The 26898-nt window shown below is 41.0% G+C and overlaps 1 protein-coding gene across 1 annotated transcript; it reads left to right on the top strand.

Moving 5' to 3' along the window:
• Positions 1-26898, top strand: LOC119255548 (interferon-induced very large GTPase 1-like). The gene is made up of 2 exons (XM_037522796.2): positions 1-91; positions 19501-26898. Exon 2 carries the CDS (start codon positions 19503-19505, stop codon positions 26787-26789), a length of 7287 nt encoding a protein of 2428 aa, XP_037378693.1. The 5' UTR covers positions 1-91; positions 19501-19502; the 3' UTR covers positions 26790-26898.

The raw sequence follows: 26898 nt of genomic DNA, 5'->3' as shown, positions 1-26898 counted from the left end.
TGGTGAAGCAGCAGCTGCCAGACCTAGGAGAGACCTACATGCAAGTCTCTCTGGAACAAACTGAAGTCAGGAGCTTGGCCTCTGGAGACAGGTAGGTGAAGAAGGAGGAAAATTGGGTAGACAGAGAGCTACAACAGACTGTGACTAAAATAGTAAAAAACTGATGGAAACAGCCATAGGGAACAACAGAGGCAAAGGAAGAACAGGAAATGCTGACAAGCATGAATCAACTTTGTCATTGTTCCACAAAACAGCTCCTAATCTGGGGGTGAAGGAGAAAGAAGAGCAGTATCAAAGCAGACCATCTGGTTATTTCTATTGTCAAATAAGGGTAAATATGGATTTAGGTAAACAGAGAATTTCTTTGAAAGGATTTTTGCAAATGGGTAAATACATCATTGCAAAGAGAAAGCAACCCAACCACACAGCTTCAAGCCTCTCAAAGTCCACACAGAGAGGAATTTTTTCTATGGGGAAGGGCCAACAAAGTTAAAAAAGCAGGTAATGGTAAGAGTGTGATAATTAGGGAATGTTGCTGCTTCTTTGTTTTTTTTTTTTAAGATTTATTTATGCATACAAGAATTGGGGTACAGGCCAGAGGTGCGGGGGATGGGGGTGAGAGGATTCACCGGAGACAGAGTGGGGAACAGAACAGACAGACTGACTGAAATACACTGCTGAGGGGAGCAGGGGGTGAGACAGGAGAGGTCTGCTGCATCATGTGGGTAGCTCCCTGGCTGGGTGAGGATTGAACTTGTGCTGCAGTGGCTGTGGATAGCATCACAGTGCTGTCTTAACCCCTTGTGCCAATGTTGCTACTTCTTAGGAGGAAACTCTGAAGGGTTATTTCCTTGGTAAAGAGGGGTAAGTCAATGCTTAAGGCTCTGGAAATAGGAGAGAAGATTGATTAAAGTTTATTCCAGTTATAAGGATTTTGCTTCACTGATCAAGGTGGACAAACAGTTCAGCTAATCTTCACTGAAGCAAAGATTGGGAATTTAAGATCTGTACCTGCTCCAATTAGAAGTGAAAAAGGGAAGTGAGTCTTAATTAAGTCACCTGGGGAAGTCACAAGTGAGTGACCGAAAAATAATGCAGTGAACAAAGCCCAGTTTCTCAGGAAATAAAAAGGTGGGTCAACTACTTAACCCATCATTCACTCCTGTTTTCTAGGAGTAAATGGCTCAGGGAAACTTGAACACTGTTATAATGGATCATGTAGATGACAGGTGTTACTGTAAGCACAGAGAAGACAGGTACTAACTTGACCTGGAAGATTAATGGAAGATTGCACAAATAAGGAGAAACATGAACTGGGCCTGGATATAGCGTTCCATGAGAGATGTAATATAAAGTGTTAAGAATATTGTTTAAAAATGAACAATGATGTAAACAAAAAATTAAAAAAAAAAGAAAACTGAGGTTGGAGAAAGATGACAGAATGGGACTTCTAAGGAAAAAAAAGTGAAGTACTAAATAATAGGAACAAAAATATAAACAATAACTTTAAAGATCTGACTGGCTTTATTAAACTATTCATAAATGGTGTCCCTCTAGAATGTTGGAGCGAGCTCCCAGGAGCTACTGAATGGGAAAGTTTCTTAAGGCAACACAAAGAATCATAAATGAAAAAAGGATTTTTTCCGATTCAGGTAACCTATGGAGCAGGTAAGGGCTCTATGGGACAGGTTACCCCTTCTTCCTTCAGCGGATGGAAAGAATTCCCTCATTGGAGATGACGAGAAATTTCTAAACATATCACATGTGTACTTAAGACAACATTCCTAAGGGAGGTTGTAACTTTGATCAGACTTGAAGTTGAACTGAGAGATGTGATCAAAACTTAAGGCACTAGAGCTACTCTGAGCTGCCACGGCATAATCCTTGCAGCCTTGTGTCAAGACTGTGTAGTATCCATAAGTTGTAACATTTTTTTTTTAACTTCTCTGATAGTCACAGGTCATGGCTTCATGTTTACATGAAGCTGGTCATTTTCTTCCCTTCTTTTCTCATGTTCCAGTCCTAGGGAGACAATTTGCATGCTGGTTCGAGAATGGTAGCATCTATTAGAGCTCTTGACAGAATACAACACACCAAGGGGACTATTATGACTATAATAGGCAGGATAAATCCCAATCTTTGAAGTGCACTTGAGTCCTTGTCCCCAAGACTCGAACCAATTAAAATGAAGTAAGTCAAAAAAGATCCCCATTGAAGAATTCACCCTGTAAAGTGGCTTATTCAAAGTGTTAATCGAGGTGCACCAGGTGAAGTTGGCAACAGGACAGACTCCTTGCTCTGCTAAAAGATAATCAAGGACTATCCTGTTTTCAAGAACAACTTTCGTCAGAGTCCAGGGTTTTGTTGTCTTAGACTTAGGTGCAACTGACGATCAGTTACTGACACAACAATGGTACTGGCAATACCCTCAAGAATGATGAGAGAGTTCTGATCAGATTCTCCTAATCAGGATGTAGGAAAGTGCCACAGGAGATAAGTCCTGGGTCATGATGTCTCCTGGTAGCTGCTGCACATGTGCTGTGGGTGTACAGTGCTCGCTCATGTCTGTGGCACCACTGATATTCCTGCTCTCTGGGGTTCCCACCCGAGATGTGTCAGTGGCTGTCATGAGGCCAGTACCAGTCCCAGGGGTTAGGGCAGGAGGGACAGCACAGACCAAGGACTGTCCTTGCTGTTACCATTCAGGACCTTCCTGCTCCTCCCTACTTGTACCCTCTTAGTCAAGGGTGTGCGCCCCCACACCCTTTAATTAGCCCCTTGCAAGGACCTTGGCTGAGCAGCATGTCACAGTTAGGACAGCAGTCTCCCACCCAAGATAGTGTCCAGGCATTTCTTTCTACCCATCTCTCGTTCAATGCTGCATAAAATTCTTCTATGACCCTTCTAGTGTAGACTGTGCTGGTCTCTGATGTCCCAGAGGTGTTTAAGGTACTAACTTGACCAAGTCACGGGACGCCTGGGATATTGTCCATCTGTGTACTTCTTAGATGGCCTCTGGGGAGCAAAGCAAGAAACCGCCTCTGATGTCACTTGGAATGATTCCTCTCCATACAAATTTAAATGAAGAAGGTTTAATATCTTGGTATTTCACAGTATTTCCCATGCAATTCAGCAAACCAAATGAGTTTATTTGGCTTAGTATCTCTTTTATAAAGGTAGAAAGCAAATCATCTAGATAGAAGGACCATTTGGTATGCCTCAAGATGAGTTCAAAGTCAAAAGACTTCATTTAGAATTTGTTTTGGAGGAAGGTTATCAATACATCAAACGGTTTTAAGACACTTTATCTATGAGAATCATTAAATCCCTTTGAAAAAGTAGCATCCAAAGTGACAAGTAAGTCTAAAGCCAAATATGGAAGCATACATAGTAATAAATAAAAATTAGCTCTTGTGATATTAAGAACACTAGGTCTACCCAAATAAGCAAAGACCTGATGATAAAAGTAGCAGAGTGTATTATTTTGATCAAGCACAAAATCTTTGCTGATTACCTAAAAGAGTAAGGAAACACCTTTCACAATATGTTATCAAGAGCACGGGCCTCTCCTGGTGGTGGAGGCAGTTGAGTACAGGGCTGTGAAGCTGTCACAGCCTCTGCAGCGCCGGTTTGATCCGGGCCGGCTGGCGAGGGTCCCACATGGCTCCACAGACCTCTCCTGTCTCACCAGCTGCTCCCCTCAGCAGTGTATTTCGTCAGTCTGCCTGTTCTGTTCCCCACTCTGTCTCTGGTGAATCTTCTCACCCTCCTGCAAATCTGGCCTGTACCCCAGTTCTTATATAAATAAATCTTTAAAAAAAAAAAATAGAGCAGACCACAGCCCAAGAAAACCCCGCCCTTTAACAGTTGAAAGAAATTAAAGTTTAATTTAACATAAGTATACTATTGATATTAAAACTTATTTTTGAAACCCTTATAACAAACTTATTTAATCTTATCAAGTTTGGAAATAAATATAATTCCTTTTCCATAAACCTTCTTCCATTTTTTTTCATGTTCAGATTTTTTCCATATTTTTCCTTACTTAAGGACAAAACCACCTTCTTTTCCTTTAACATAATGTGCTCCATATTGTTTCTCTTTCTGGAAACATATACCTTGCTTTTCTTGCATACAGACTGCTTTTATTATTTCCAATAGTTTTAATTACATATTAATTAGAAAGGAGATATAAGGCAGGGTAGAGGACCACAGCCAGCTTGCTCACATGGAGTGTCCACTTAGATTTTTTTTTTCATGTGCAAGTTATCCTCACACCACTTGTTTAAAAATTCCTTTTCCCCACTAGCTTATCTTCACTCTTTCCCAACATCAGTTGACTGTATCTGTGTGGGTCTAGTTTGGGATCCTCTGTGCTATGTGTCAAATCCGCTTCTGTATTCTTTCGTCATTACTGCGCTGTCTTCATTCCTTTATGAGTTTAAAGTAAGCCTTGAGGTATCTGTACTAGCTTTGTCTTTCACCTTCAGTATTTTGCTGGCTATTCTAGGCCTTTTGCTTTTCCATATAAATTTTGGGATCAAATTGTTGATATCCAGAAAATACCTTTTTTTTTTAAGATTTATTTATTTATACAAGCACTGGGGTACAGGCCAGAGGCCCGAGAGTGTAAGAGAATTCACCAGAGACCGAGCGGGGAACAGAACAGGCAGATGGGCTGAAAACACTCTTGAAGCGAGGAGCGGACCAGACAGGAGAGGTCTGCTACACCATGTGGGTATCTCCCTGGATGGCCGGGAATAGAACCCGTGCTGCAGAGGCTGTGCAGACAGCTTCACAGTGCTGTGCTCAAACCGCTGTGCCACCAAGGAGGCTCATTATCCAGAAAATACCTTGCTGGGGATTTGACTGAGATTTCATTGACTCTAGATCAAGTTGGGAAGAACTGACTACTCCACTCAACAAGAAATTTCCCTCCATTTATGTAAAACTTTGATTTCTTCCATCAGTTTTGTAGCTTTCCTTATATAGTGTATATAGTTAATCTTACATAGATCTCGTACACATTTTGTTAAGTTTTTAACTACATATTTTGTGTGTATAAATAATACTGTGTTTTTTATCTCAAATTTGCATTTATTTAGTGCTGGTATGTAGGAAAACAATGTTTATGACTATTAACCTTTGATCTAACCTTGCTATGTTATTATGCATGAAATAATACTTTGAGTTTTCTACATAGACAAGCATGTTATATGTAAGCAAAGACAGTGTGATTTCATCCTTCCAAATCTGTGTATTTTTTTATTTCCTTTTCTAGTCTTGGAATCTGTTAGCTAAACTAGTTGGATGCTGACAGAATGATGGAAGGGACAGTCTAGATTTAGGGATAAAGTTCTTAATTTCTCACCATTGATTATAATGTTTGTTGGAGGGTTTTGTAAAACCTATCAAAATTAGAAGGCTCCCTTCTAGTTCTAGTTTGCTGAACGTTTTCATCATGAATGGGTACTGGATTTTGTCAGATGTTTTCCTTCAACTATTGATATGACCATGTGATTTTTCTTCTTTAACTTGATGTTGTGACATATCACATTAATTGGTTTTCAAAAGTGGTATCAGCTTGTTTACCTGATACAAATCTCACTTTATCCTGGTGTATAAATTCATCTATACACTGTTGGGTTCAACTTGCAAATACTTTGCTCATGAAAATTAAAGGTTTATGTTTTCTTTGCTGCAGTGTCTTTTTCTGGCTTTGGTGCTGGGGTAATGTTGGCTTCATAGAGCCGTTTAGTACATACTCCCTCCACTTCTCTTCTTGAAAGAGATTGTAGATAATTGGTACAATTTCTACTGTGAAGGTTTGGTGGAAATCACTAGTGAATTCGTCTGGGCTGGTGCTTTCTGTTTTGAAAGTTGTTTATCATTTATTCAAAATTCTAAATAGGCACAGGCCTATTCAAGTTAGTTTTCTTTTCCTGTAAAGTTTGGTAGATTCTAAGGAATTGGATCATTTCATAATATAGAGTTCTTCCTAGTGCCATTTTTTTTTGGATGAATTATTTTATTTTATTTTATTTTTAAATAATAAATTTTATTTTTATATTCCCCATACAATTGCAGCCCCCCCATTCTGACCCCAATCCCTCCCCTCCCGCCCCCCACCCCCCAAAAAGTGTCTCTGGTTCATAGTTTTTTGTTGATTTTGATTTTCACTTTCTTATAGTTATTCATTTTCCTGGTCCCTTATTTAAGTTTTCTAGATTCCTGCTATGAGTGAGACCATCCGGTATTTTTCTTTTTCTTTTTGGCTTATTTCGCTGAGCATGATCCCCTCCAGCGCCATCCATGTTGCTGCAAATTGCATGTGTTTATCTTTTTTGAATGCTGAGTAATATTCCATGGTATATATGTACCACATCTTCTTGATCCAGTCATCTATTTTTGGGCATTTGGGTTGTTTCCAAAGCTTAGCTATTGTAAACAGTGCTGCTATAAACATAGGGGTGCAGGTGCTCTTTGGAATGGATGTTTCTGTGTCCTTTGGGTAAATACCTAGGAGTGGAATTGCTGGATCCTGTGGAAGCTCTATGTTTAGTAGGTCCAGAAATCTCCACACAGCTCTCCATAGTGGTTGGACCAGTTTGCACTCCCACCAACAGTGCAGGAGAGTTCCTTTTTCTCCACACCCTCGCCAAAATTTGTTGTTGCTAGTTTTTTTAATATGTGCCATTCTCACTGGTGTAAGATGGTATCTCATGGTAGTTTTGATTTGCTTTTCCCTGATGACAAGTGATGTTGAACATTTTTTCATATGCCTGTTGGCCATTTGCATTTCCTCTTCAGAGAAGTTTCTTTTTAGCTCTTCTGCCCATTTTTGGACTGGATTATTTTCTTTGTTGTTGTTGAGTCTCATCAGCTCTTTGCAGATTTTTGTGATCAGTCCTTTATCATTAGTGTTGTGTGCAAAAATGTTCTCCCAGTTGGTGGGGTTTCTCTTTGTTTTTGTTATTGTCTCTTTTGCTGTGCAGAAGCTCTTTAATTTGATGTAGTCCCAGCTGTTTATCTTTGCCTTCCCTAGTGCCGTTTTTTTATCTTAATGTCTCTAGGATCAGTAGCTTTAACACTATTCTTTTATGTTTGTACAGTAATTTGTGTTTTTTTCCTAGTTTGCTTATCACCAATGGAGATCTTTTCAGAGATTCAGATTTTGTTTTCATTAATTTTCTTTATCATTTTCCTCTTTCATTTTCATTGATTTCTGATTTAATTTTCATTTTTTAAGGATTTATTTCTCATTTATATCTTAGTTGGGGTACAGGTCACAGGTGCTGGAAGGTGAGAGGATTCACCAGAAACAGAGCAGGGAACAGAACAGGCAGACAGACCAAATGCACTGCTGAGGGAAGCAGCGGGTACAACAGGAGTGGTCTACTCTTCTATGTGGGAATCTCCCTGGCCGGCCAGTTATCGAACCTTCACTGTAGAGTCTGTGAACAGCTTCACAGGGCTGCACTCAACGCACTGCACCACCAGGGAAGCCCTCATTATTTCTTTGTTGAATTGTTTTAAATTTTCATTCCCTATGGTGGAAGCTCAGGATATTGATTTCAGATTTTTACTTTTTCAGTAAGTACATTCAATGCTGTTAATTTCTAGTATAGTTTGACTATACTACAGAAATTTTGATAAATTATGAAACAAAGTGTTTTTACTATTTCATTTTTCCTGTTAGTGTGACAGTTATACATTCTTTTCTTTTTGGAAACTATGCTAAAAATTGCAACATGTATTGCATGTGAAATTGCAACTTGACAAAAGATATTGAAGTCAAGATCTCTGATCTCCCTCCCAAATATTGCTTCTCTATACATTCCAAATTGCATGCAACAATATCAAATATTTCGAACCCTCTGCTATATGTAATTTTCTATATATTTATCCCTTTTGTTACACATCATTTCTTCCTGCACCTCTGAATTCCATTGGTGACAATTCCTTCTGAAAAACACACTTTAGTAGTTTCTTCTGTATGTATCGCCTAGTGGCAAATTGTGAATTTGTTGTTTCTAACCATTGCTTTTCTACTGCAATTCTAAGGACATCTATCTCTTGATAAAATCCTAATTTTTAAATTTCATTTCAATCGATTGAAGATTCCATGGTAGATGGCAGTGCCAGAGGCTGCATTCAGCAGGCACTGCAGAGACCTGTAGAGGTCCATGATCCCTGCCACTTGTGATCCCGGGGCCTTTAGCCCACTTTCCTGCATGTGGGATGGGACCAGCCAGCCCCAGTACCCTGTGCTGGGGCCAAACACGGCCCCAGAGCCCTGCCTGGGCAGAGCGCATCACAGAGTGACCAGGCTGGGCTTGACAGCACCCCCATGTCCACAACCAATTGTCAGCACAGTACTGATCAGAAGTACCAGCTTTGGCTGCTCAGTGGAGGCAGTGTGGACAAGTGGGTGTGCACCATCCAGTTCATTCAGGTCTATTTTGTGACAGATCATGATCCAACCATGAGATCCTACACAAACTGTATATGATGAGGGACAGAGCAGAGCCCAGCTAGATAATCTGTATACCACAGGATAAGACAGTTTCTAGATACGACTGAACAGCAGACAAGAATTGGCTGGAGGGGGTGGGTGGGGTTCTGTTGGTCTTTTCAGTTATAGATAGAGGCAGTTTTGAAGAAATCTGTGCATTTCAAAGACAGATCCTCAGAGTAAAGGATCATGATGCGTTTCCAATGACTATAATTGGTAACAAAGCGGATCTGGAACATCAGAGACAGGGACATGGGAAGGACAACATTTAGCACACCTGAAGGTAACACACATGGAGGCAAAGATACAGACCAATGTAGATCAAGCTTTCATGAACTCGTCCAGGTGAAAAAGTCAAGAGCAGGAATATCCTCCTTCACAGAACCAGAGCAGAAAGAAAAATACAGGAAAGGCTGCCATTGTGTCCTATTCTAAGACTCCCTTGAGTTCTAGCTACCAACTGCCAGGAAAAGCCCTCATATCTACCTCTCTCCTTATGGTTTACATCTTGTCAGTACCTTTGGAGACTTAGATACATATCACCATGGTAGCCTTAGACCGGAAGCTGGCTTATCCTTTCCATAGCTAATCCAATGGTCATTTCAAAGACAAATGTAAAGGAAACACTAAAGCTGCTTTAAAGATTATTTGATTACTTTTACATATATTAAATTATATATGTATATGAAGACACACACATATACATGCAAGCGCATTCTTTTTTAGAGGCTTACATTTTAATAGGAGAGAATCAATTAGTAACAAGTTGTTTGCCAAGCCCAAGACTTAGGCTGTGAACTCTTTAACTTCTGGATTCATATTGCCTGCTGTCACTCTGCTTAGAAACATAGGGAGCTTTTCATGTTGTTATTTATATGGCTTTTTCCATGAACAAAAGGGAGTTTTAGATGTGAATGATTAATTTTTAATTAAAATTTGTTGTCAGCTTAGTAAAGCTTAAATATACTGAAATAACTCCAGTAACATGAGAAACATCTAACCTGTGCTGCTGCTTCAGCCTGTTTCTCGTGCCCACAATGCAAACAAGCCTTTCTACCAATAGATTAAAAACCACTTTAAGTCTTTATTATTACTGCTACTTATTAAAATGATAATAATTCTATGTAGCCAAATATCTGGACTCATTCTGGACTCAGGCATTTCAATGTTCTTAGTTTCTTTTTGTTGTTGTTGTTGTTAAGCCATTTTTATTTTATTTTTTACATCATTTTTCATTTTTGCATAATGTATGCATTTTCATCTTGATTATAGTCCCCACACAATTCCCACCCTCCTTATTTTGACCCTAATCCCTCCTCCCCCCACCCTGTAGTGTGTCTCTGATTTATAGTTGCTTGTTGATTTTGATTTTTACTTTATTACAATTAGTCTTTTTCCTGGTCCCTTATTTAGGTTTTCTAAATGCCGGCTATGAGTGAGACCATCCAGGATTTTTCTTTTTCTTTCTGGCTTATTTCGCTGAGCATGATCCCTTCCCGCTCCATCCATGTTGCTGCAAATTGCATGAGTTTATCTTTTTTGATTGCTGAGTAATATTCCATTGTTTATATGTATCACATCTTCTTGATCCAGTCATCTATTCTTGGGCATTTGGGTTGTTTCCAAAGCTTAGCTATTGTAAATAGTGCTGCTATAAACATAGGGGTGCAGGTGCCTTTTTGAATGAATGTTTCTGTGTCCTCTGGGTAAATACCCAGGAGTGGAATTGCTGGATCAGATGGAAGCTCCATCTTCAGCAGGTTTAGGAATCTCCACACAGCTTTTCATAGTGGTTGGACCATTTTGCATTCCCACTGGCAGTGCAGGAGAGTTCCTTTTTCTCCACAACCTCGCCAACATTTGTTGTTGCTAGTTTTTTTAATATGTGCCATTCTCACTGGTGTAAGATGGTATCTCATTGTAGTTTTGATTTGCATTTCCCTGATTACAAGTAATGCTGAACATTTTTCTCACATGCCTGTTGACCATTGGCATTTCCTCTTCAGAGAAGTTCCTTTTTAGCTTTTCTGCCCATTTTGTGACTGGATTATTTTCTTTGATTTCAGTCCTTTGATTAGTGTTGTGTGCAAAAATTTTCTCCCAGTCAGTGGGCTTTCTCTTTGTATTGGTTACTGTCTCTTTTGCTGTACAGAAGCTATTTAATTTGATGTAATCCCAGGTATTTATCTCTGCCTTCACTATCACTGCTTTGGGTGGTGAGTCTTTAAAGATATTACTGAGGTGTATGTCATGTAGTGTTTCGCTTACATTTCCTTCTATATATTTTATGGTTCGGGTCTTATATCTAGTTCTTTAATCCATTTTGAGTTGGTTTTTTGCATGGTGTGAGGTAGTAGTCAAGCTTCATTCTTTTGCATTAGCGACCCAGTTTTCCCAGCACCATTTTTTGAACAAAATCTCTTTGTTCCATTGCATATTCTCTGCTTCTTGGTCAAAGATTATTTGACTGTATATCTGTGGGCTTATTTCTGGATTTTCTATCCCGTTCCATTGGTCTGTGTGTCTGTTTTTGTTCCAATACCATGCAGTTTTGATAATTATGGCTTTGTAGTACAGTCTGAAATTTGGGAGTGTAATGCCTCCATTCCCTTTTTTTTATTTTTTTTCAAGAGTGTATTGGCTATTTGGGGTTTTTGGTGGCTCCATGTGAATTTCATCAATATTTGTTCTACTTCTTTGAAGAATGTCATTGAAATTTTTATTGGAATAGCATTGAATCTGTAAATTGCTTTTGGCAGGATGGACATTTTGATAATGTTAATTCTTCCAATCCATGAGCTGAGGATGTCTTTCCATTTCTTTGTGTCTTCTTCTATTTCTTTTAACATTATTTTATAGTTTTCATTGTATAGGTCCATTACCTCTTTTGTTAGGTTTATTCCCAAGTATTTGATTTTTTTTGTTTCAATAATAAAAGGGAAGTTTTTCTTGATTTCTTCCTCAGATTTATTGTTTGTGTATAGGAAGGCTATTGATTTTCATGTGTTGATTTTGTATCCTGCTATTTTACAAAACTAGTCTTCTGCAGAGTTTTTGGGGTTCTCTATGTATATTATCATATTATCTGTGAAGAGTGGTAGTTTGACTTCTTCCTTCCCTATTTGGATTCCTTATATGTCTTTCTCTTGTCTTATTGCTCTGGCTAGGACTTCCAGTATTATGTTGAAAAGCAGTGGTGAGAGTGGACATCCTTGTCTTGTTCCAGACATTAATGGAAATGCTTTCAACTTTTCACCATTGAGAATGATATTGGCTATGGGCTTGTCATATATGGCCTTTATAATGTTGAGGTATGTTCCTTGTATCCCAAGTATTTCAAGGGCCTTTTTCATAAATGGGTGTTGTACTTTGTCGAAAGCTTTCTCAGCATCTGTTGATATTATCATATGGTTTTAGTATTTTTTTTGTTGATGTGTTGAATACATTGATTAATTTTCAGATGTTGAACCATCCTTGTGTCCCTGGAATAAATCCTACTTGGTTGTGGTGAATTATCTTATGCATTCATTGTTGGATTCTGATAGCTAAAGTTTTATTGAAGATTTTTGCATCAGTGTTCTTTAGAGAGATTGTCCTGTAGTTTTCTTTTCTTGTGTTGTCCTTGTTCTGTTTTGTTATTAGTGTAATTCATAGAACATGTTTGGTGTTATCCCTTCCTTCTCAATTTTTTGAAAGAGATTATAATGGATAGGCACTAATTCATTTCTGAATGTTTGGTAGAATTCATTTGTAAATTCATCTGGTCCCAGGCTTTTGTTTTTGGTGAGGGCTTTGATTACCATTTCAATTTTACTGCTTGTAATTAGTCTCTTTAGGTGTTCTATTTCTTCTTTATCTAGCTTTGGATGATAGCAAAGTTGTAGGAATTTGTCCATCTCTTCTAGATTATTGAGCTTGTTTGCATATAACTGTTCACAGTAGTTTGTGATTATTTTTTTGATTTCTGCTGTGTCTGTTGTGATTTCTCTTCTTTCATTTGTGATCCTATTTATTTGTGCTTTCTTCCATTTTTCCTTTGTGAGCCTGGCTAAGGGTTTGTCTATTTATTTTTTCAAAGAACCAACTTTTTGTTTTATTGATCTTTTGGTTTTTTAGTTTCTATTTCATTTATTTCTGCTTTGATTTTTATTATTTCCTTTTTTCTACTGGTTTTAGGCTTTTTTGTTATTCTTTTTCTAGTTCTTTGAGATGTGAGATTAGTTTGTTTCTTTGAGTTCTTTCTTGTTTCTTGATGCGAGCCTGTATTGCTATATATTTTCCTCTTATTACTCCTTTTGCTGTGTCCCATACATTTAGGAAATTAGTGTCCTCCCTGTAACTCAACTCAAAGTATTTTTAATTTCTTCTTTGATCTCCTTATTAGTCCAGTGGTCTTCCAGTAGTGTGGGTTTCAATCTCCATGAGGCAAGAGAGTTCCTTGCCATCTTTTTATGGTTTATTTCTAGTTTGATGCCTTCATGGTCAGAGAAGATGGTTGGTATTATTTCAGTCTTGGTGTATCTGTTAATGTGTGTCTTGTGTCCCAGTATGTGATCCATCCTGGAAAATGATCTGTGTGCGCTTGAGAAAAATTTGTAGTCAGATTTTTGGGGGTTTAGTGTTCTATAGATGTCTGTTAAGCCCATGAGATCTAGATCCTTATTCAGAGCTTTACTGTCCATATTTATTTTTTGTCTCATTGATCTATCCACTGTTGATAGTGGTGTGTTGAAGTCTCCTACTACACATGTGTTTTCCCTGATGTCTGTTTTCAGAGATGATAATAGTTGTCTGATATATTTTGGTGCTCCTTCATTTGATGAGTATATGTTAATGAGTGTTATTTCTTCTTGAAGTATTGTCCCCTTGATCATAATATAGTGACTGTCTAGGTCTCTTTTTACCTTTTTGAGTTTGAAATCTGTTTTATCTGTTGTAAGAACAGCTATTCCTGCCTTCTTTTTTGGTCCATTTGCTTGTAGGATTGTTTTCCATCCTTTCACTTTCAGTCTATTTTTATCTTTTGTAGTTAAATGTGTTTCTGGAGACAGCAAAAGGTTGGGTTTTGTTTCTTAATCTAGCCTGCAACTGTGTCTTTTTTTTTCTGTACTTTATTTTTTTTAATATTTTATTTTATATAATTCTTATATTGTTTTTCATCTTTGTACAATGTATGCATTTTCATTTTGGTTATATTCCCCATACAATTGCACCCCCCCCCCTTATTTTGACTCTAGTCTTCCTCTCTTCACCCCTCCCTAATTCCCCACCCCTTAGTGTGTAGTTGCTTGTTGATTTTGATATTACTTTGCATTGATTAGTCTTTTTTCTGGTCTCTTATTTAGGTTTTCTAAATTCCTGCTATGTGTCTTTTTATTGAAGAGTTTAGTTCATTTACATTTAGAGTTACTATTGATATGTTAGCATCTATATTTGCCATTGTGTTTGTCTTTTCTCTGGTTTTATTTACTTATTTTTCTAATTTATTTTTTAACTTCTTTTTTGTCTTGTTTTGTTCTTATTCATTCTTCTGTTGCTCTGGCTTTAGGACTCCTTGTAGTATTTTTTGGAGTGGGGGTTCAGTCATAATGAAATTCCAGAGTTTCTGTTTGTCTGGGAAGGTCCTTACTCTTTCTTCATAGAGGAAGGAAAGCTGTGCTGGATAGAGTATTTTTGGTTGGCATTTGTTGTCTTGGAGTTTGTTGACTATGTCCCTCCACTCTCTCCTTGCCTGTAGTGTTTCTTTGCAGAAGTCTGATGTCAGCCTGATTGGTTTTCCTTTGTATGTTATCTGTTTCTTCCCTCTTGTCAGCTTCATTATTCTTTCCTTGTCTTAGATTCTTGGGAGCTTTACTATTATGCATCTTGTTGTATTTTTTCTTTCATCATGGAATTTTGATGTTCTTCTTGCTTCTTGTATGTCTATTTTCATCTCCTTCTTCATGTTTGGGAAGTTCTCTTCAATTATTTCCTTGAACATTTTCTCTGTTCCTATGTCTCTCTCCTCTTCTTTGGGGATTCCTATAACTCTTATATTTCCTTTCCTCATGGAGTCAGATAGTTCCCGAAGTCTTTCTTCATTCTTTTTCCTTCGTACTTCTCTTTCCTTTTCTGTTTTGGTTCTTTTTATTTCTGTGTCTTCAAGATTACTTATTCGTTCTTCCATTTCATCTATTCTGCTTTTCCCAGAGTTCTTTAGCTCTTCCTTTAATCCTTTGATCTCTAGCATTTCTTTCACTTCCCTCTTTAGGGACTCAATTTCATTCTTCTGATCGTTGATTATTTTTCCCTTATTGTTTTCCTTTATGACTTCTGTCAGTTTTTAAATTTTTTTATAGAGGCATGTTTTATTTATTTGATTATTTATTTGTTTGTTTGTTTTGTCTATACATGCACTGGGTACAGTCAGAAGCGCGGGAGGGAGAGAGAATTCACCAGAGCCAGAGCGGGGAGCAGAGCAGACAGAAGGACCAAAGTACACTGCTGAGGGGAGCAGCGGGCGGCAGGAGAGGTCTGCGCACCATGTGGGACCCTCCTCAGGTGGCTGGGGAGCAGCTGGGGATCGAACTGGCGCCACAGAGGCCGCGGGCAGCTTCGCAACCCAGCGCTCAACCGCTGCGCCACCGGGGAGGCCCCTCTGTCAGATTTTTAATCATGGCAATTTTAAATTCTCTTTCTGGAAGGCTCAGTTCTTCCAAGTCAGTGTTGTTGCAATGTGGTAGGTGATTTTCTTTTTGTGATGTGTCTTTTCCCTGAAGACTTGCTTGGTTGCTTGTAGTTTTTCTTCTCCCTGCTGCTTGTCTTCTAATTTGTCCTATGTGTTGGGACACTGTGTTGTTATTACTGGCTGGCAACTTTTTGGCGTGCTCTTTCTGGGATGTTGGACACTGGTGGTCAAATCAAGTCAAATACTGTTATGCTAGAAGTCCAGTAGGGCAGTGGTACTATGAATATATTAATGGTCGCTGTCACAGAAAATCTCCTCCTTCTGTATTTGTTTAATTCCAGAGGTGTGTTTTGAGATCCCACAGACTGCCCTAGAGTTGGGGTGGCTGGATCGCCCGCTGGGCTCCACATTGCTGGATCCCCCTCTGGGCTCTGACTCACTGCCAGGTGGGGCCTCGCTTGTGGGAGCCTTCAGCTCACCTCTGGCTGTGGGGGCAGCCCTTTCCCAGTTCCACACAGTCTCAGTGGGTTCTGGACACAAAGATCCCTAATCTAAAATCCTTAGTTTCTTAAGTCTTTTCAAAGTATTTCTGGATAAGGGATTCAAAAAATCCAAAACTACTTTTGTTTATAAAATGAATCATGGAATTGATATTTCCAGGGTGTGCAAATATTAATGTTTTTATTATTACCATTATATATTTCTTTTTATCAAACTAATTAATAGGTACTTTTATTTTTTAAGATTTATTTATTTATGCATACAGGAACTGGGGTAAAGGCCAGAGGTACAGGGAGTGAGAGGATTCACCAGAGACAGAGCAGGGAACAGAACAGGTGGATTGACTGAAATACACACTGAGGGGAGCAGCGAGTGAGACAGGAGAGGTCTGCTGTGCCATGTGGGTAGCTCCCTGGCCAGGGATCGAACTCATGCTATAGTGGCTACAGATAGCTTCAAGTTTGCTTCTTAACCCCTTGCGCCACCAGGAGGCCCCTTAACTGGTACTTTTATAATATATGTAAGCACATAAGCTTTCACAGCATACCTTGTGTATATATAAAGATAAGGATTTAATTTTCACTGTTCACTTTTAACTAACAAAGAAAAGAAAGTGAAAATACTGAAAATTGGTCGAACTTTACTTGCTGTTCTGGTCCAGTTATACCACCTTTGACCAGCCATATCTTCTCAAGAAAACTTCCCAATAGAGACAACAGGATGAGAACTAGCAAAATGAACAAAACATACAGCTTGTATAACTTTCAGATAATGAATTGACAGGAAAAAAAAAAGATTTGGGTTTATAGAATAGAAAAGAAGCAACAAAGTTCATTCACCACCTTCTCAGCCATAAATTTCCCATACCTGGTAACAAGGAAGCTTTCTATCTTTCTGTTACAGGAGGGTGTATTTCACCTGGAGGATCTATCTCCTGCTTTGAAGGACACAAAGGAAGATCAGAGTGTCCTTCTTAAACTAACAGGTTCTTTATTAACCTTAAATCAAAACAAGCAATAGCCCAAAGCAACATTGAAAGCAGCCTATCTTGCTGCTCACAACCTCAATTGCTGAGATGCCATTACAGTCTAGTTTCAAATGTAGTGACAATGGGGAGGATGGGAAGCACAGATAAAAATAACTGATGATGAGATGATGGTTACAGCAACCCAATAAATACATGATGAAGGCGAGATCAAAGGGAGTTGGTGGCATATGAACAAGAAGTGAGAGTGAAAGAAATTTCAGTGGGTAGACTGAAAATATTTGTGAACTGTATGAAGGAGAAAAAGGAATGAATTGGACACCCAATGACTTAGAAGTATGGCAGGGACATTCAGGAGGACAGCGGTTACAGGAAGAAGGAAAGCTGAGTCACCTGTGAGGTTGAGACATGTGAACCCTTCTCTCTACCTGCTGCCAGGATATAGTGTGAAGGCAACAGTGGGAAATTTGAAATACTGAATAAAAGAGAGCCATTGGGTCTGCATGCACAGATTAAGATCACATCAGGTCCTCCCCGGTGGTGCAGCGGTTGAGCACTGGGCTGCGAAGCTGCCCGCAGCCTCTGCAGCACCACTTCGATCCCCAGCCCCCAGAGAGGGTCCCACATGGCACAAGAGACCTCGCCTGCCACGCCCACTGCTCCTCTCCGCAGTGTATTTTGTCAGTCTTCCTGTTCTGTTCCCCACTCTAGCTCTGGTGAATTCTCTCACCCTCCCGCTCTTCTGACTGTACCCAGTGCTTGTATAAATAAAGAAATCTTAAAAAAAAAAAAAGATCACATCAGTGATCACCAAAGCACCCATAACCCTCCACATTAAAACACCAAACTCCCACCATTAAACATTGTACTATTTTTTTTTTAAAGCTTAAGCATTTTTTTTTTAGATTTATTTATTTATTTATACAAGCACTGGGTACAGTCAGAAGTGCGGGAGGGTAAGAGAATTCACCAGAGCAGGGAGCAGAACAGGCAGACTGATGAAATACACTGCTGAGGGGAGCAGCAGGCGGCAGGAGAGGTCTGCGTACCATGTGGGACCCAGGCCAGGCTCTGAGACAAGACAGCCACCAAAACCCCCAAAAGGCGAAAGGCCAACAACCAAAAGCAAGGGCTAAAGCCATACAATATCCTCTCCATAGGGGCCAATGCACTATAGCCAAACAAAGGACAGTGCCCACAAGAGGGCAGGTTCCTGCCTATGGGCTCTCACTTGAATGCATACCTGCAAGAGCTCAAGGCTGTGCTTTCTCCCTAGCACACAGATGATAACAGTGCTTTTCTGACAGTGTCCATTTATCGTAATAGCTCTCCCCGCTGAACTCAAAGCATGTAGCAGCAGCTGACCCCAAAGGAAGGGTACTCGAGTCTCCCACAGACCCACAGGAGAGATCCATGAGTGAGGTTCTCCAGAGGCTCGAGGGTGGATTCCTTGCTGAGCCCTTGGCTCAGTCAATAGAAATCACTTCTCTTCAGTGACCTTTGGTATTCTTATCTGCCTCTATCCTGATTTCTTTTCCCTTCCAGCCAGGTCCCACACAATTGGAGAGTCACGCACTCAGTCAACACTCTCCTTAGCCCCACTGGAGAGGTCATGGTACTGACCAGTGGAGTCACCAAACTCATGCTGGAATATCAGCTTAGAAATACTGGACTTCTATAAATTCACTTTCATCTGTAGTTCTCTGCACAGGTCACCACTATCCACATTTATCCAGCCATAATGAAAGAGGCTGTGGCAGGTTAACTACCCTCTGGTTCTAAGTCCAGACCAAGGTCTTCTGCTTATTATGGGATCTACAGTGGAGGCGTGACTCCTCCCAGGTCCTTTGGCATTTAGTGCTACAACCACATCTCTCATAGGGACACTGTGCTTGTGGATAAAATTTTACATAGCTGTTTAAAGACAATGGAACTAAAAAGATGGAATTTTGTATGTTACCTCAATGGAAATATCTTCAAGGACATTTTAAAGTGTAGGCAACACTACAATCAATACCTAATGGAGGGGATTCTAATGTCAAACATTTTTAAAAATTAATTAAGAAATAAGAGCCTCCCCTGGAGGCGCAGGAGGCTGAGGGCAGCAGTGTAAAGCTGTCCGCAGCCTCTGCAGCGCAGATTCAATCATGGCCAGCTGGCGAGATACACAGATGGTGCAGCAGACCTCTCCTGTCTCACCCGCTGCTCCCCTCAGCAGTGTATTTGGGTCAGTCTGCCTGTTCTGTTCCCCGCTCTGTCTCTGGTGAATCCTCGCACCCTCCTGCACATCTAGCCTGTACCTTGGTTCTTGTATGCATGAATAAATAAATCTTTAAAAAAAAGAAACAAAATAAATTAAAAGATGAAAAATGAAATTTAACAATAAAGTATAGGAGAATAAATAAATATTATGAAATTATCTAAAATTAAGTGCCAGAGCTAGGGTACCAGTCAACACAGGCTGGTAGAAACTAATAGAGAAAAAAGTACTTGGTGCCACTCTTATGTTCAAATAAATATAAAGTTGCCTAGCTCATGTATACTTTCAAATGCTAAACTTTGGCTTAATATTCTCTATCCTCTCCATTCTGTGGATGGGAAGAAAAAAGTCAGGCTGCATAGAGAAATCCATGTTGAGGAAACCTACAGAGATGCCCTCCATAAAAAAGAAATTAATCAATGCTATAAAATATATTTCTTAAAACAATGACAGGTGGAAATGAAAAAAAACATTGCCAACCGCCACCCTTAGTACACTCACCATTTTGACCATGTGGAAGGAAATTTGTAAGGTCCTAATCTAGCTAAACTGAGAGTTTTATCTACCCACAGCCATGGCCACAGCACGGATAAACCCTGAGGACCCTCAGCTCCCAGGGGAAAGAGGGCAAGAGCTCCAGGACATGCTGAGAGAAGTGGGGCTGGCAGCTGAGTACTGGCTGCCCCAGCTACAGGAACACCTTGGCGTCACCTGTGCCCAGGCTTTAGAAAACCTAGACGCAAAGGACCTCCGGAGGCTACAGGCCCAGGCAAAATATCCCTGGGAGACAAGGGCCCTAGAGAAACTGCTGAACCTGTCACACTCAAAGAGGCTTCCAGAGTCACAGGAGGCTCAGGTGGAAATGATAAGAAATCAGCAGAAGCAGGCAGAGCAGGCGCTGCAGGAGCTGAGAGGCTTGCTGTCAGCAGGGAGGCAGCGACAGGAAGAGGCAGTGAGGAGTAAAGAGGCAGAGCTGAGGCAAGCAATGGACATCCCCAAAGAGTACTGGCCACCACCTCAAACACCACTAAAAGAAGTCGTGGAAAACATGCAAAGACAACTTCATCTCATAGAGGGGACACTGTCCCACAGACAAAACCTCCCAGACAGAGAGCTGTTGAGAAGGGCATCTAGAGGACTGGCCCTGCAGGGAATTTACAAAACCAGCTCTGCAAGAGGCCTGTTAGAGAAGAGAGAAGAGCTACTCAGTGTCCCCACACAGTTCTCACTTTCTGGCCCTGAGCAGGGCCCATGCATGGAAACAAAAGAATTTACATCTTCTGAAGACGAATCCACCTTCACCCAGACTATAGAAAAACTGGGCTTCAGTGTAACTGCCAAGGCCAAGGGTGGAGGTTGGGGATTTAGCCTGGAAGCCGGTACAGATCACAGCAAACATTCAGATTCCAAGGCAACCGGACAATCACATTCTCAGCATTCCTATTTTTGTTCAACCAAGTTTAGCTACGTCCCCCTGGCCTCCTGCCACTTTCCTCTTGATCAGCTCCAGTTTTCCAAGGCTGCTCTCCAGGAACTGCACTGCATTGAAGGCCTCCTGGGTCAGCCTGCAGGCCCAGACAGACTCCGGCAGAGGGACAGGGCAGAAGCCTTCTTCCAGAGGTTTGGCTCTCATGCTAACCAGGGCCCTCTGCATCTGGGAGGAATCTACTGGTGGAAAGCCACTGCAGAGGGTTTCCAGAGTGAGCAGCTGGCAGAGGTGAAACAGCAGGCAGCAGAGGCCCTGGATAGTTACATAAGGGGCAGCTACAGAGGCTTTGGAGTGCAAGGTGCCACAGGGGTGGATGTGTCAGCCTCACATTCAAAAGCAGCTTCTCAGAAAAACACCTTCCAAAGCCTCCAAACCAGAGTCCAATTATCTACTGCCCAGACAGGGGGCCCACCAGAAGCAAACGGCCTCATTCAGTGGAAAGCTGGCCTCGTGGCCAGTAATCAAACCTGGTGTGTCATTGACAGGGGACTTCAGCTGGTGCCCGTGTGGGACATCATCCTCTCCAGCCACAGGAGTGATTTCAAGGACCCGCTCCCCATAGCTAAATTCCTGAAAGAATGCTACGCTGCACTGACTGGCCTCCCAGCACATATCCAGGATGGGGAAGAATCACTGAGTGCTGGGGCAGAGGCTCGGGCTCTCCTAGAGCATGTGACATCCTGGGAGGTGGCTAATCCTGAAGAGCAACTAAAGAGACTGATAGATTTCATGCAAATGTTGAACGAAAAAGTAAGAAGTTATGACACTTGGATTAACATATGCCTTACAGATGGGGGTTTGCAGAATTTTCTATTAAACACTGTCAACCATTGCAAAAACGTTTCCACTTATAACACCAAATTTGTTAAATCTCAGTTGCGCATCCTCCTGCATCCTCACATCTATAGCGTGACAAACTTTCCTCAGGCTCATTCCATCATGCAATGGCTCTTCCAGCCAGAGTCAGCACAGGAGCATGTCAACATCTCCCAATTTTCTGAACTAATAAAAATCTTAAAAGAAGCCCAGAATCATCTCATGGAAGTGAAGGCCGAATCAGAGTCTCTAGAAACAGTAGAGGAAGTGCAAAGAAAGGCTACTTATGAGGTTAGCTTGGCTCTTGGCTGTTTCTTGAATAAGCTCCAAGAAAATGAGCAGCCAGACATACAAGTCTTGCTCCTTTGCATTGCAATGGGTGCAGGATATCATGCGGAAAACAAAACTTTTCAATATATTTTAGGGTATAAACAATTAGATTTCCTAGTGAATGAAATGCAAAGAGCACACAAGCAATACCAGGAACACAAAAGTACTTGCAGCTACAGAGCTCATGCATTCCTGGTGCTCACAGGGCTGACGGCCACTGCTGGAGTCACAACTCTTTCTCCACAAGAGAAAATACAACGCTTGGAATTAATAAGACAGCAACTGGGACAATCATTACCTGAAGAAGTTGCACATGTGCTCACCAAATATGGAGCATTTCATGATTGCAAGAACCTGGAGAAAGACTTGAAATTGCTCATTGATGGAGATTATGAAGCCACCAGGTCTCCATTGCAAGGGATTGAGGTGATGAAACAATTGCAAAATATCTTCCATGAAAAGAACCCACCCCAAGAATCGCAAGAAAATGAAATTAACAAATGGGAAGTCACAGAAAATAGGCCCTTGCTAGAATTACTCCAGCGTCTAGGCCTAGAGCTTTACTACCCAAAAAGGATGAGCAGAGCTAACTTCCATTTGATCTACAAAGCTTCTGTGAATAACACGCAGCCCAGTTCTGAACAGGACCTTCCCTTCTACTTCCTGCAGAAGCTGCTCATGCTGGATTATGGGCTGAGATACCTGGTCTTCAAAGATGATGGAAACACAGAGATGCAAGACTGCCCAAGCACCACAAGTCATGAAAATGAGGCATTTGATCCATATGCAGACCTTTTTGAAGATAGTGAAGGTCCCACTAGTTCTTTAGACCCTACTCGCAGGCCCCACATCCACCCTATGGATATTCAGATGGCAATTCTTCACTGTGCAGATGATTTTGCCAGACAATATATTTTGGGCAAACTTGCCATTTGTCAGTTTGCCCTTCCCCTTCTAATACCTAACCCCTGCACTTCTCAAATTGAATTCTCTCTCTGGTCTCTCAGTCAAATTAGGAAAACCTGGAAACAGTCAAGGACATCAGCAACCGAGAAGAGCAATTACAGGAATCAGCAGATGAGCCGGGTCTCTACCCCCATTGTGTCCTTTATTCGAGTTGGAAATGGCCTCTCTGCTTCCAAATCTCAGATCATGAACTGTCTTGTCAGTAAACGTAAACATGATGTCTTTTTTCACAGACACTGCAGAGGGAGCACCAAAGACTGTCTCTTGATGGGAGGTGTGGTGGAAATCTGCTGGTTCTGTCCCGGGGGGGAAGAGGAGGACAGATTTCATACCTGCCTGACCTTCACCAATCTCCATGGAGATGCGAAGGAACACCAGGAGCAACTCACCTTCCTGCAGAAGGTCTCTTCTCTCCTTGTGGTCCTCATGTCAACCAATGATGGCAATAATAAAGAAAACAGAAAAACTGTCAATGACCTGTGTCAGTCATCAAAACCTTTGATCTTTTTGCTTGATGACAAAGAAAAAATAATTGGCAGTAAGTCTGCCCAAAGAGTGAAGATAGGAATCAGAAACAGAAATGAGGCTGAATTAACAGAAGAGCTCGCAACTACAATCCAGGATTTGCTAGAGCGATCTGATGCTGTTCTCAGCTTACAGGCCTGTGCCCAGATTGCTCGCCAGCAGGGGTTCCTCATTGATGAGGACCAGAGAGATTGCAAGGAGGCCAAGGAAAAGGCAGAGACTCTAATGGCCCTACTGAGGGAGATGCAGATCTCGCAGATGAAGGAAAACCTACTGCCCCTTCAGGGACAACTCTGGCACCTTTGGTGTAAGAAGGACAAAGAATTGTACCATCTGAGAGAGAAGGGGAATCGGAGCATTGAACAACACAAGAGTGAAATTCAGAAGGAGAAGCAAAGAATACGGCAACAACAGTTGAACAGAGCCTTTCCTCTCAATGATTTAATGGGATCTACTCTTGAAATTCTTCATATGTATTCAGAAACTCATACCAAACTTTATTTCCTCCAATGGATGAGTGTGTTTTTGGATGGCATTACAGCCGGACACTTGGAAATACTGAATAAAAAGAAAAAGACTTTGTGGTCACAGATACAAACAGAAAAGCAAACTGTACCAAAGAGCAGCTATCTGAAAGACTGGGAATGTAAGATAGAAGCTCTCTCCAGAAAGATTAATGATTGTTCCCTGGGGATTGAGCAACTTCTCAGAGAAGTGGGCCAGATCTATGAAGCTCTGGAAGAAGCCTCCTCCACAAAGGATAACCTTTTCCTGTGTTTCCCCCAGATTGCTGCGAATCTGATGATCGCTGGGGTTCCCATTGAGCTGATGGATGGGGATGCTTCCTATGTGCCTCTGAAGTGGGTGGCAGCTGTGTTTGACAAGGTCTCTGAGAAACTAGGGGACAAACGATTGTTTGTTCTCTCTGTCCTTGGCCTGCAGAGCTCAGGGAAGTCCACCCTGCTGAATGCCCTTTTTGGGCTACAGTTCACGGTCAGTGCGGGGAGGTGCACCCGAGGGGCCTACATGCAGCTCCTGAGGGTGGAGGAGACATTCACAGAAGAACTTGGCTTTGATTTTGTCCTGGTGGTGGACACAGAGGGACTTCGAGCTCCAGAACTCAACAACAAATCTCAGAATCGGGACAATGAGTTGGCAACCTTTGTCATTGGACTTGCAAACTTGACTCTGATCAATATTTTTGGAGAGAATCCATCAGAAATGCAAGACATTCTACAGATAGTTGTCCAAGCCTTTCTGAGGATGAAACAAGTAAAAATCTCTCCAAGTTGCCTCTTTGTCCATCAGAACGTGGGAGAAGTCACAGCTGAAGACCAGACGATGGAAGGGCGGAGGCGGCTAGAGCAGAGACTGGACGAGATGGCAGCGACAGCTGCTGAGCAGGAACAGTGCTCAGATGTGACCCGCTTCAGCGATGTCATTAAGTTTGACGTCAACACTCAAGTCTGCTACTTTGCCCACCTGTGGGACGGCAACCCCCCAATGGCCCCTCCTAATCCTCGCTACAGTCACAACATCCAGGACCTGAAGAGCAGAATTCTCCTGACCGCCCAGCAGGAGGCCAGGGGAAGCATCATGAAGATATCGGATGTAAAACTGCGAGTTCAAGACTTGTGGAGAGCACTCGTGAGTGAGAACTTCATTTTCAGTTTCAGGAACACCCAAGAGGTCATGGCCATGAGCAAACTGGAGACCATGTACAACTCCTGGACCTGGGAGCTGAGGAGTCATGTGCTGGGCGTGCAGGACAAGCTGATCAACCAGATTCAGAATGGGAAAACCAAAATACTCATGACAGAAGAACTTCATGTTCCTGTAGCAGCAAAATATGAAGTCATCAAGCAAGAATTTGAAAAATATTTTAATGAAGATCCAGATAGCGAAATACTGGTTCAGTGGAAAGCAAATTTTGAGAATAAGTTAATAATCCTTAAAGAGAAACTTATTTTAGAGAGCGAAAGAAAAGTGAATGAACTGATCAGTTTTAAAAAAAGTCAAGAAAAACTGGATAACAAAAAATCAAGTTATGAAATGGAATTATTAAAAAGAAGTCGAGAGTTGGCTTTAACTGTAAAGGGCCAACAATTGAGTGAGAAGGAGCTATGTGAAAAATTCAATGAACTTTGGCAAAAATGGGTCTCTGAAGTGTCCTCAACACTTCAGCCAATTCCAGAGCCAGAAATTGATGTGGATGCAGAAAACATCCTTTTGCAACATTTCAGGAAGGAGAAAAATGTGGTAAACATACTGAAAGAAAATTCTGGGAGGAAGAAGTTTCAAATAGATCATGACAAACATGTCAAAATGAAGGGTTTTTTTGGATTTGCAAAGCACTTGAATGTGGAAGATGAAGAGTCCATATATGTGACTACTGCTTGCATTGTTTCGAGATATGAAGAAACTATTAGCCACATTAGGAAGCAACAGCATGATTACAATTCAAGTTACTTCCACGAAATCCTGACAATAATGGAGCAAGGGGTGCAATCTGTACCAACTAAGGAAATATATACGTTTACAAGTAGATATAAAATGGATTTATCTTCGAGTTTATTCCAAAATGCATCAATAGAATTTAAGGAGATACACAGGGCATTCAAGCGAGCAAATGATCCTGTCAACTACCTGGAAAGTAAAAAAAATGATTTCTTCATGAGTTTTAAGATCTCTTGTCAGGGAGCAACTTCAATCAAAACATTTGTTGATTTTCTGTGGAACAAGCTCACTCCTGCTGTCTTAACTACCATCCACGGGCTAATGGTTCGTGACATTTCAGGTGACATTCGAGCAACTTGTTCTGCTTTCAATGGAAACAGGGCCAACCTGGAGAAACACGTTCTCATCTCTCTAGCAGAAGATGAGAATTTTGATAACTACTGGCAGTACCTTCGTGATCCACAATCATTTTTCAGGAATTACATTGAAAGTCATATTCAAAGGTATTGTTCAGACAAAGAAAGTAACAAAGTGAAGGATATGTTAAAACTAAGGTTAGATGAAATAAAAAATACCATTCTCTCAGCCATTCACAAATCCATAGAAATCGCTAAAGATAAAGGCAGCACAGTGTCTGAGTGGCTGGATATGTTCTGTGATCAGCTGAGCGAGAAACTGATCTTGCCTCGAAAGGACTTGGTAGGCATTGAACACCAGGAGATAAAAGATAATGATTTCCTCAAAGAAGCCATGAGTGAAGCTTTGGATCCCGCAATGAAGACAGTGGAACAGAAGTGTCTGAGCAAGTCTGTAGAAGAAATGGTTCCTGAAATTACAGAAAAGCTCTCTGAACATCTCTGTGGCTGCTGGAAACAGTGTCCCTCCTGTGGGGCAATTTGTACGAACACAATCCCTGCACACGAAGGAGACCACAGTGTTCCCTTCCACCGTCCTTCGGCTGTCAAAGGAAGGATTTGGCACAAGACGGACCACTTTGTCATTGAATCCTGTACTACTTCGGTAGCAAGTGATTGTACAATAGTTTTTCCAGATGGCAGAGAAATCCCATGGAAGACCTACCGCCTGGCAGGAGGGGATTATGCCACATGGAGCATCACCCCAGACTCTTCCTCCCAGCCATACTGGAAATGGTTTGTCTGTCACTTCAGATCAGAGTTACAAGAAAGATATAAGAAAAAGTTTGCTGGAAGGGGTGAAATCCCTGATGACTGGACCAAAATCACAAAGCAGGATGTGCTCAATGACTTGAAAACATAATATTCAGTGACCACAAAAGAGCCCCAGTATGAACAATGCTCAGACATCTCCTCACGATGAGAATCCTCATTATTTCCACTTATTCAATGAAACATCTAAAAACAAATCA

The sequence above is a fragment of the Talpa occidentalis genome, unplaced genomic scaffold (assembly GCF_014898055.3).
Source record: "Talpa occidentalis isolate TD23 unplaced genomic scaffold, MPIMG_talOcc4v2.1 talOcc4.3, whole genome shotgun sequence".
Lineage (NCBI taxonomy): Eukaryota > Metazoa > Chordata > Mammalia > Eulipotyphla > Talpidae > Talpa > Talpa occidentalis.
The sequence above is the reverse complement of the archived record's forward strand: the minus strand, read 5'-3'. Positions and strand labels throughout refer to the sequence as shown.

Bases quoted from the DNA above. Each gene is read 5' to 3' on its own strand.
- LOC119255548 (XM_037522796.2), top strand. From the start codon at position 19,503: ATGGCCACAGCACGGATAAACCCTGAGGACCCTCAGCTCCCAGGGGAA.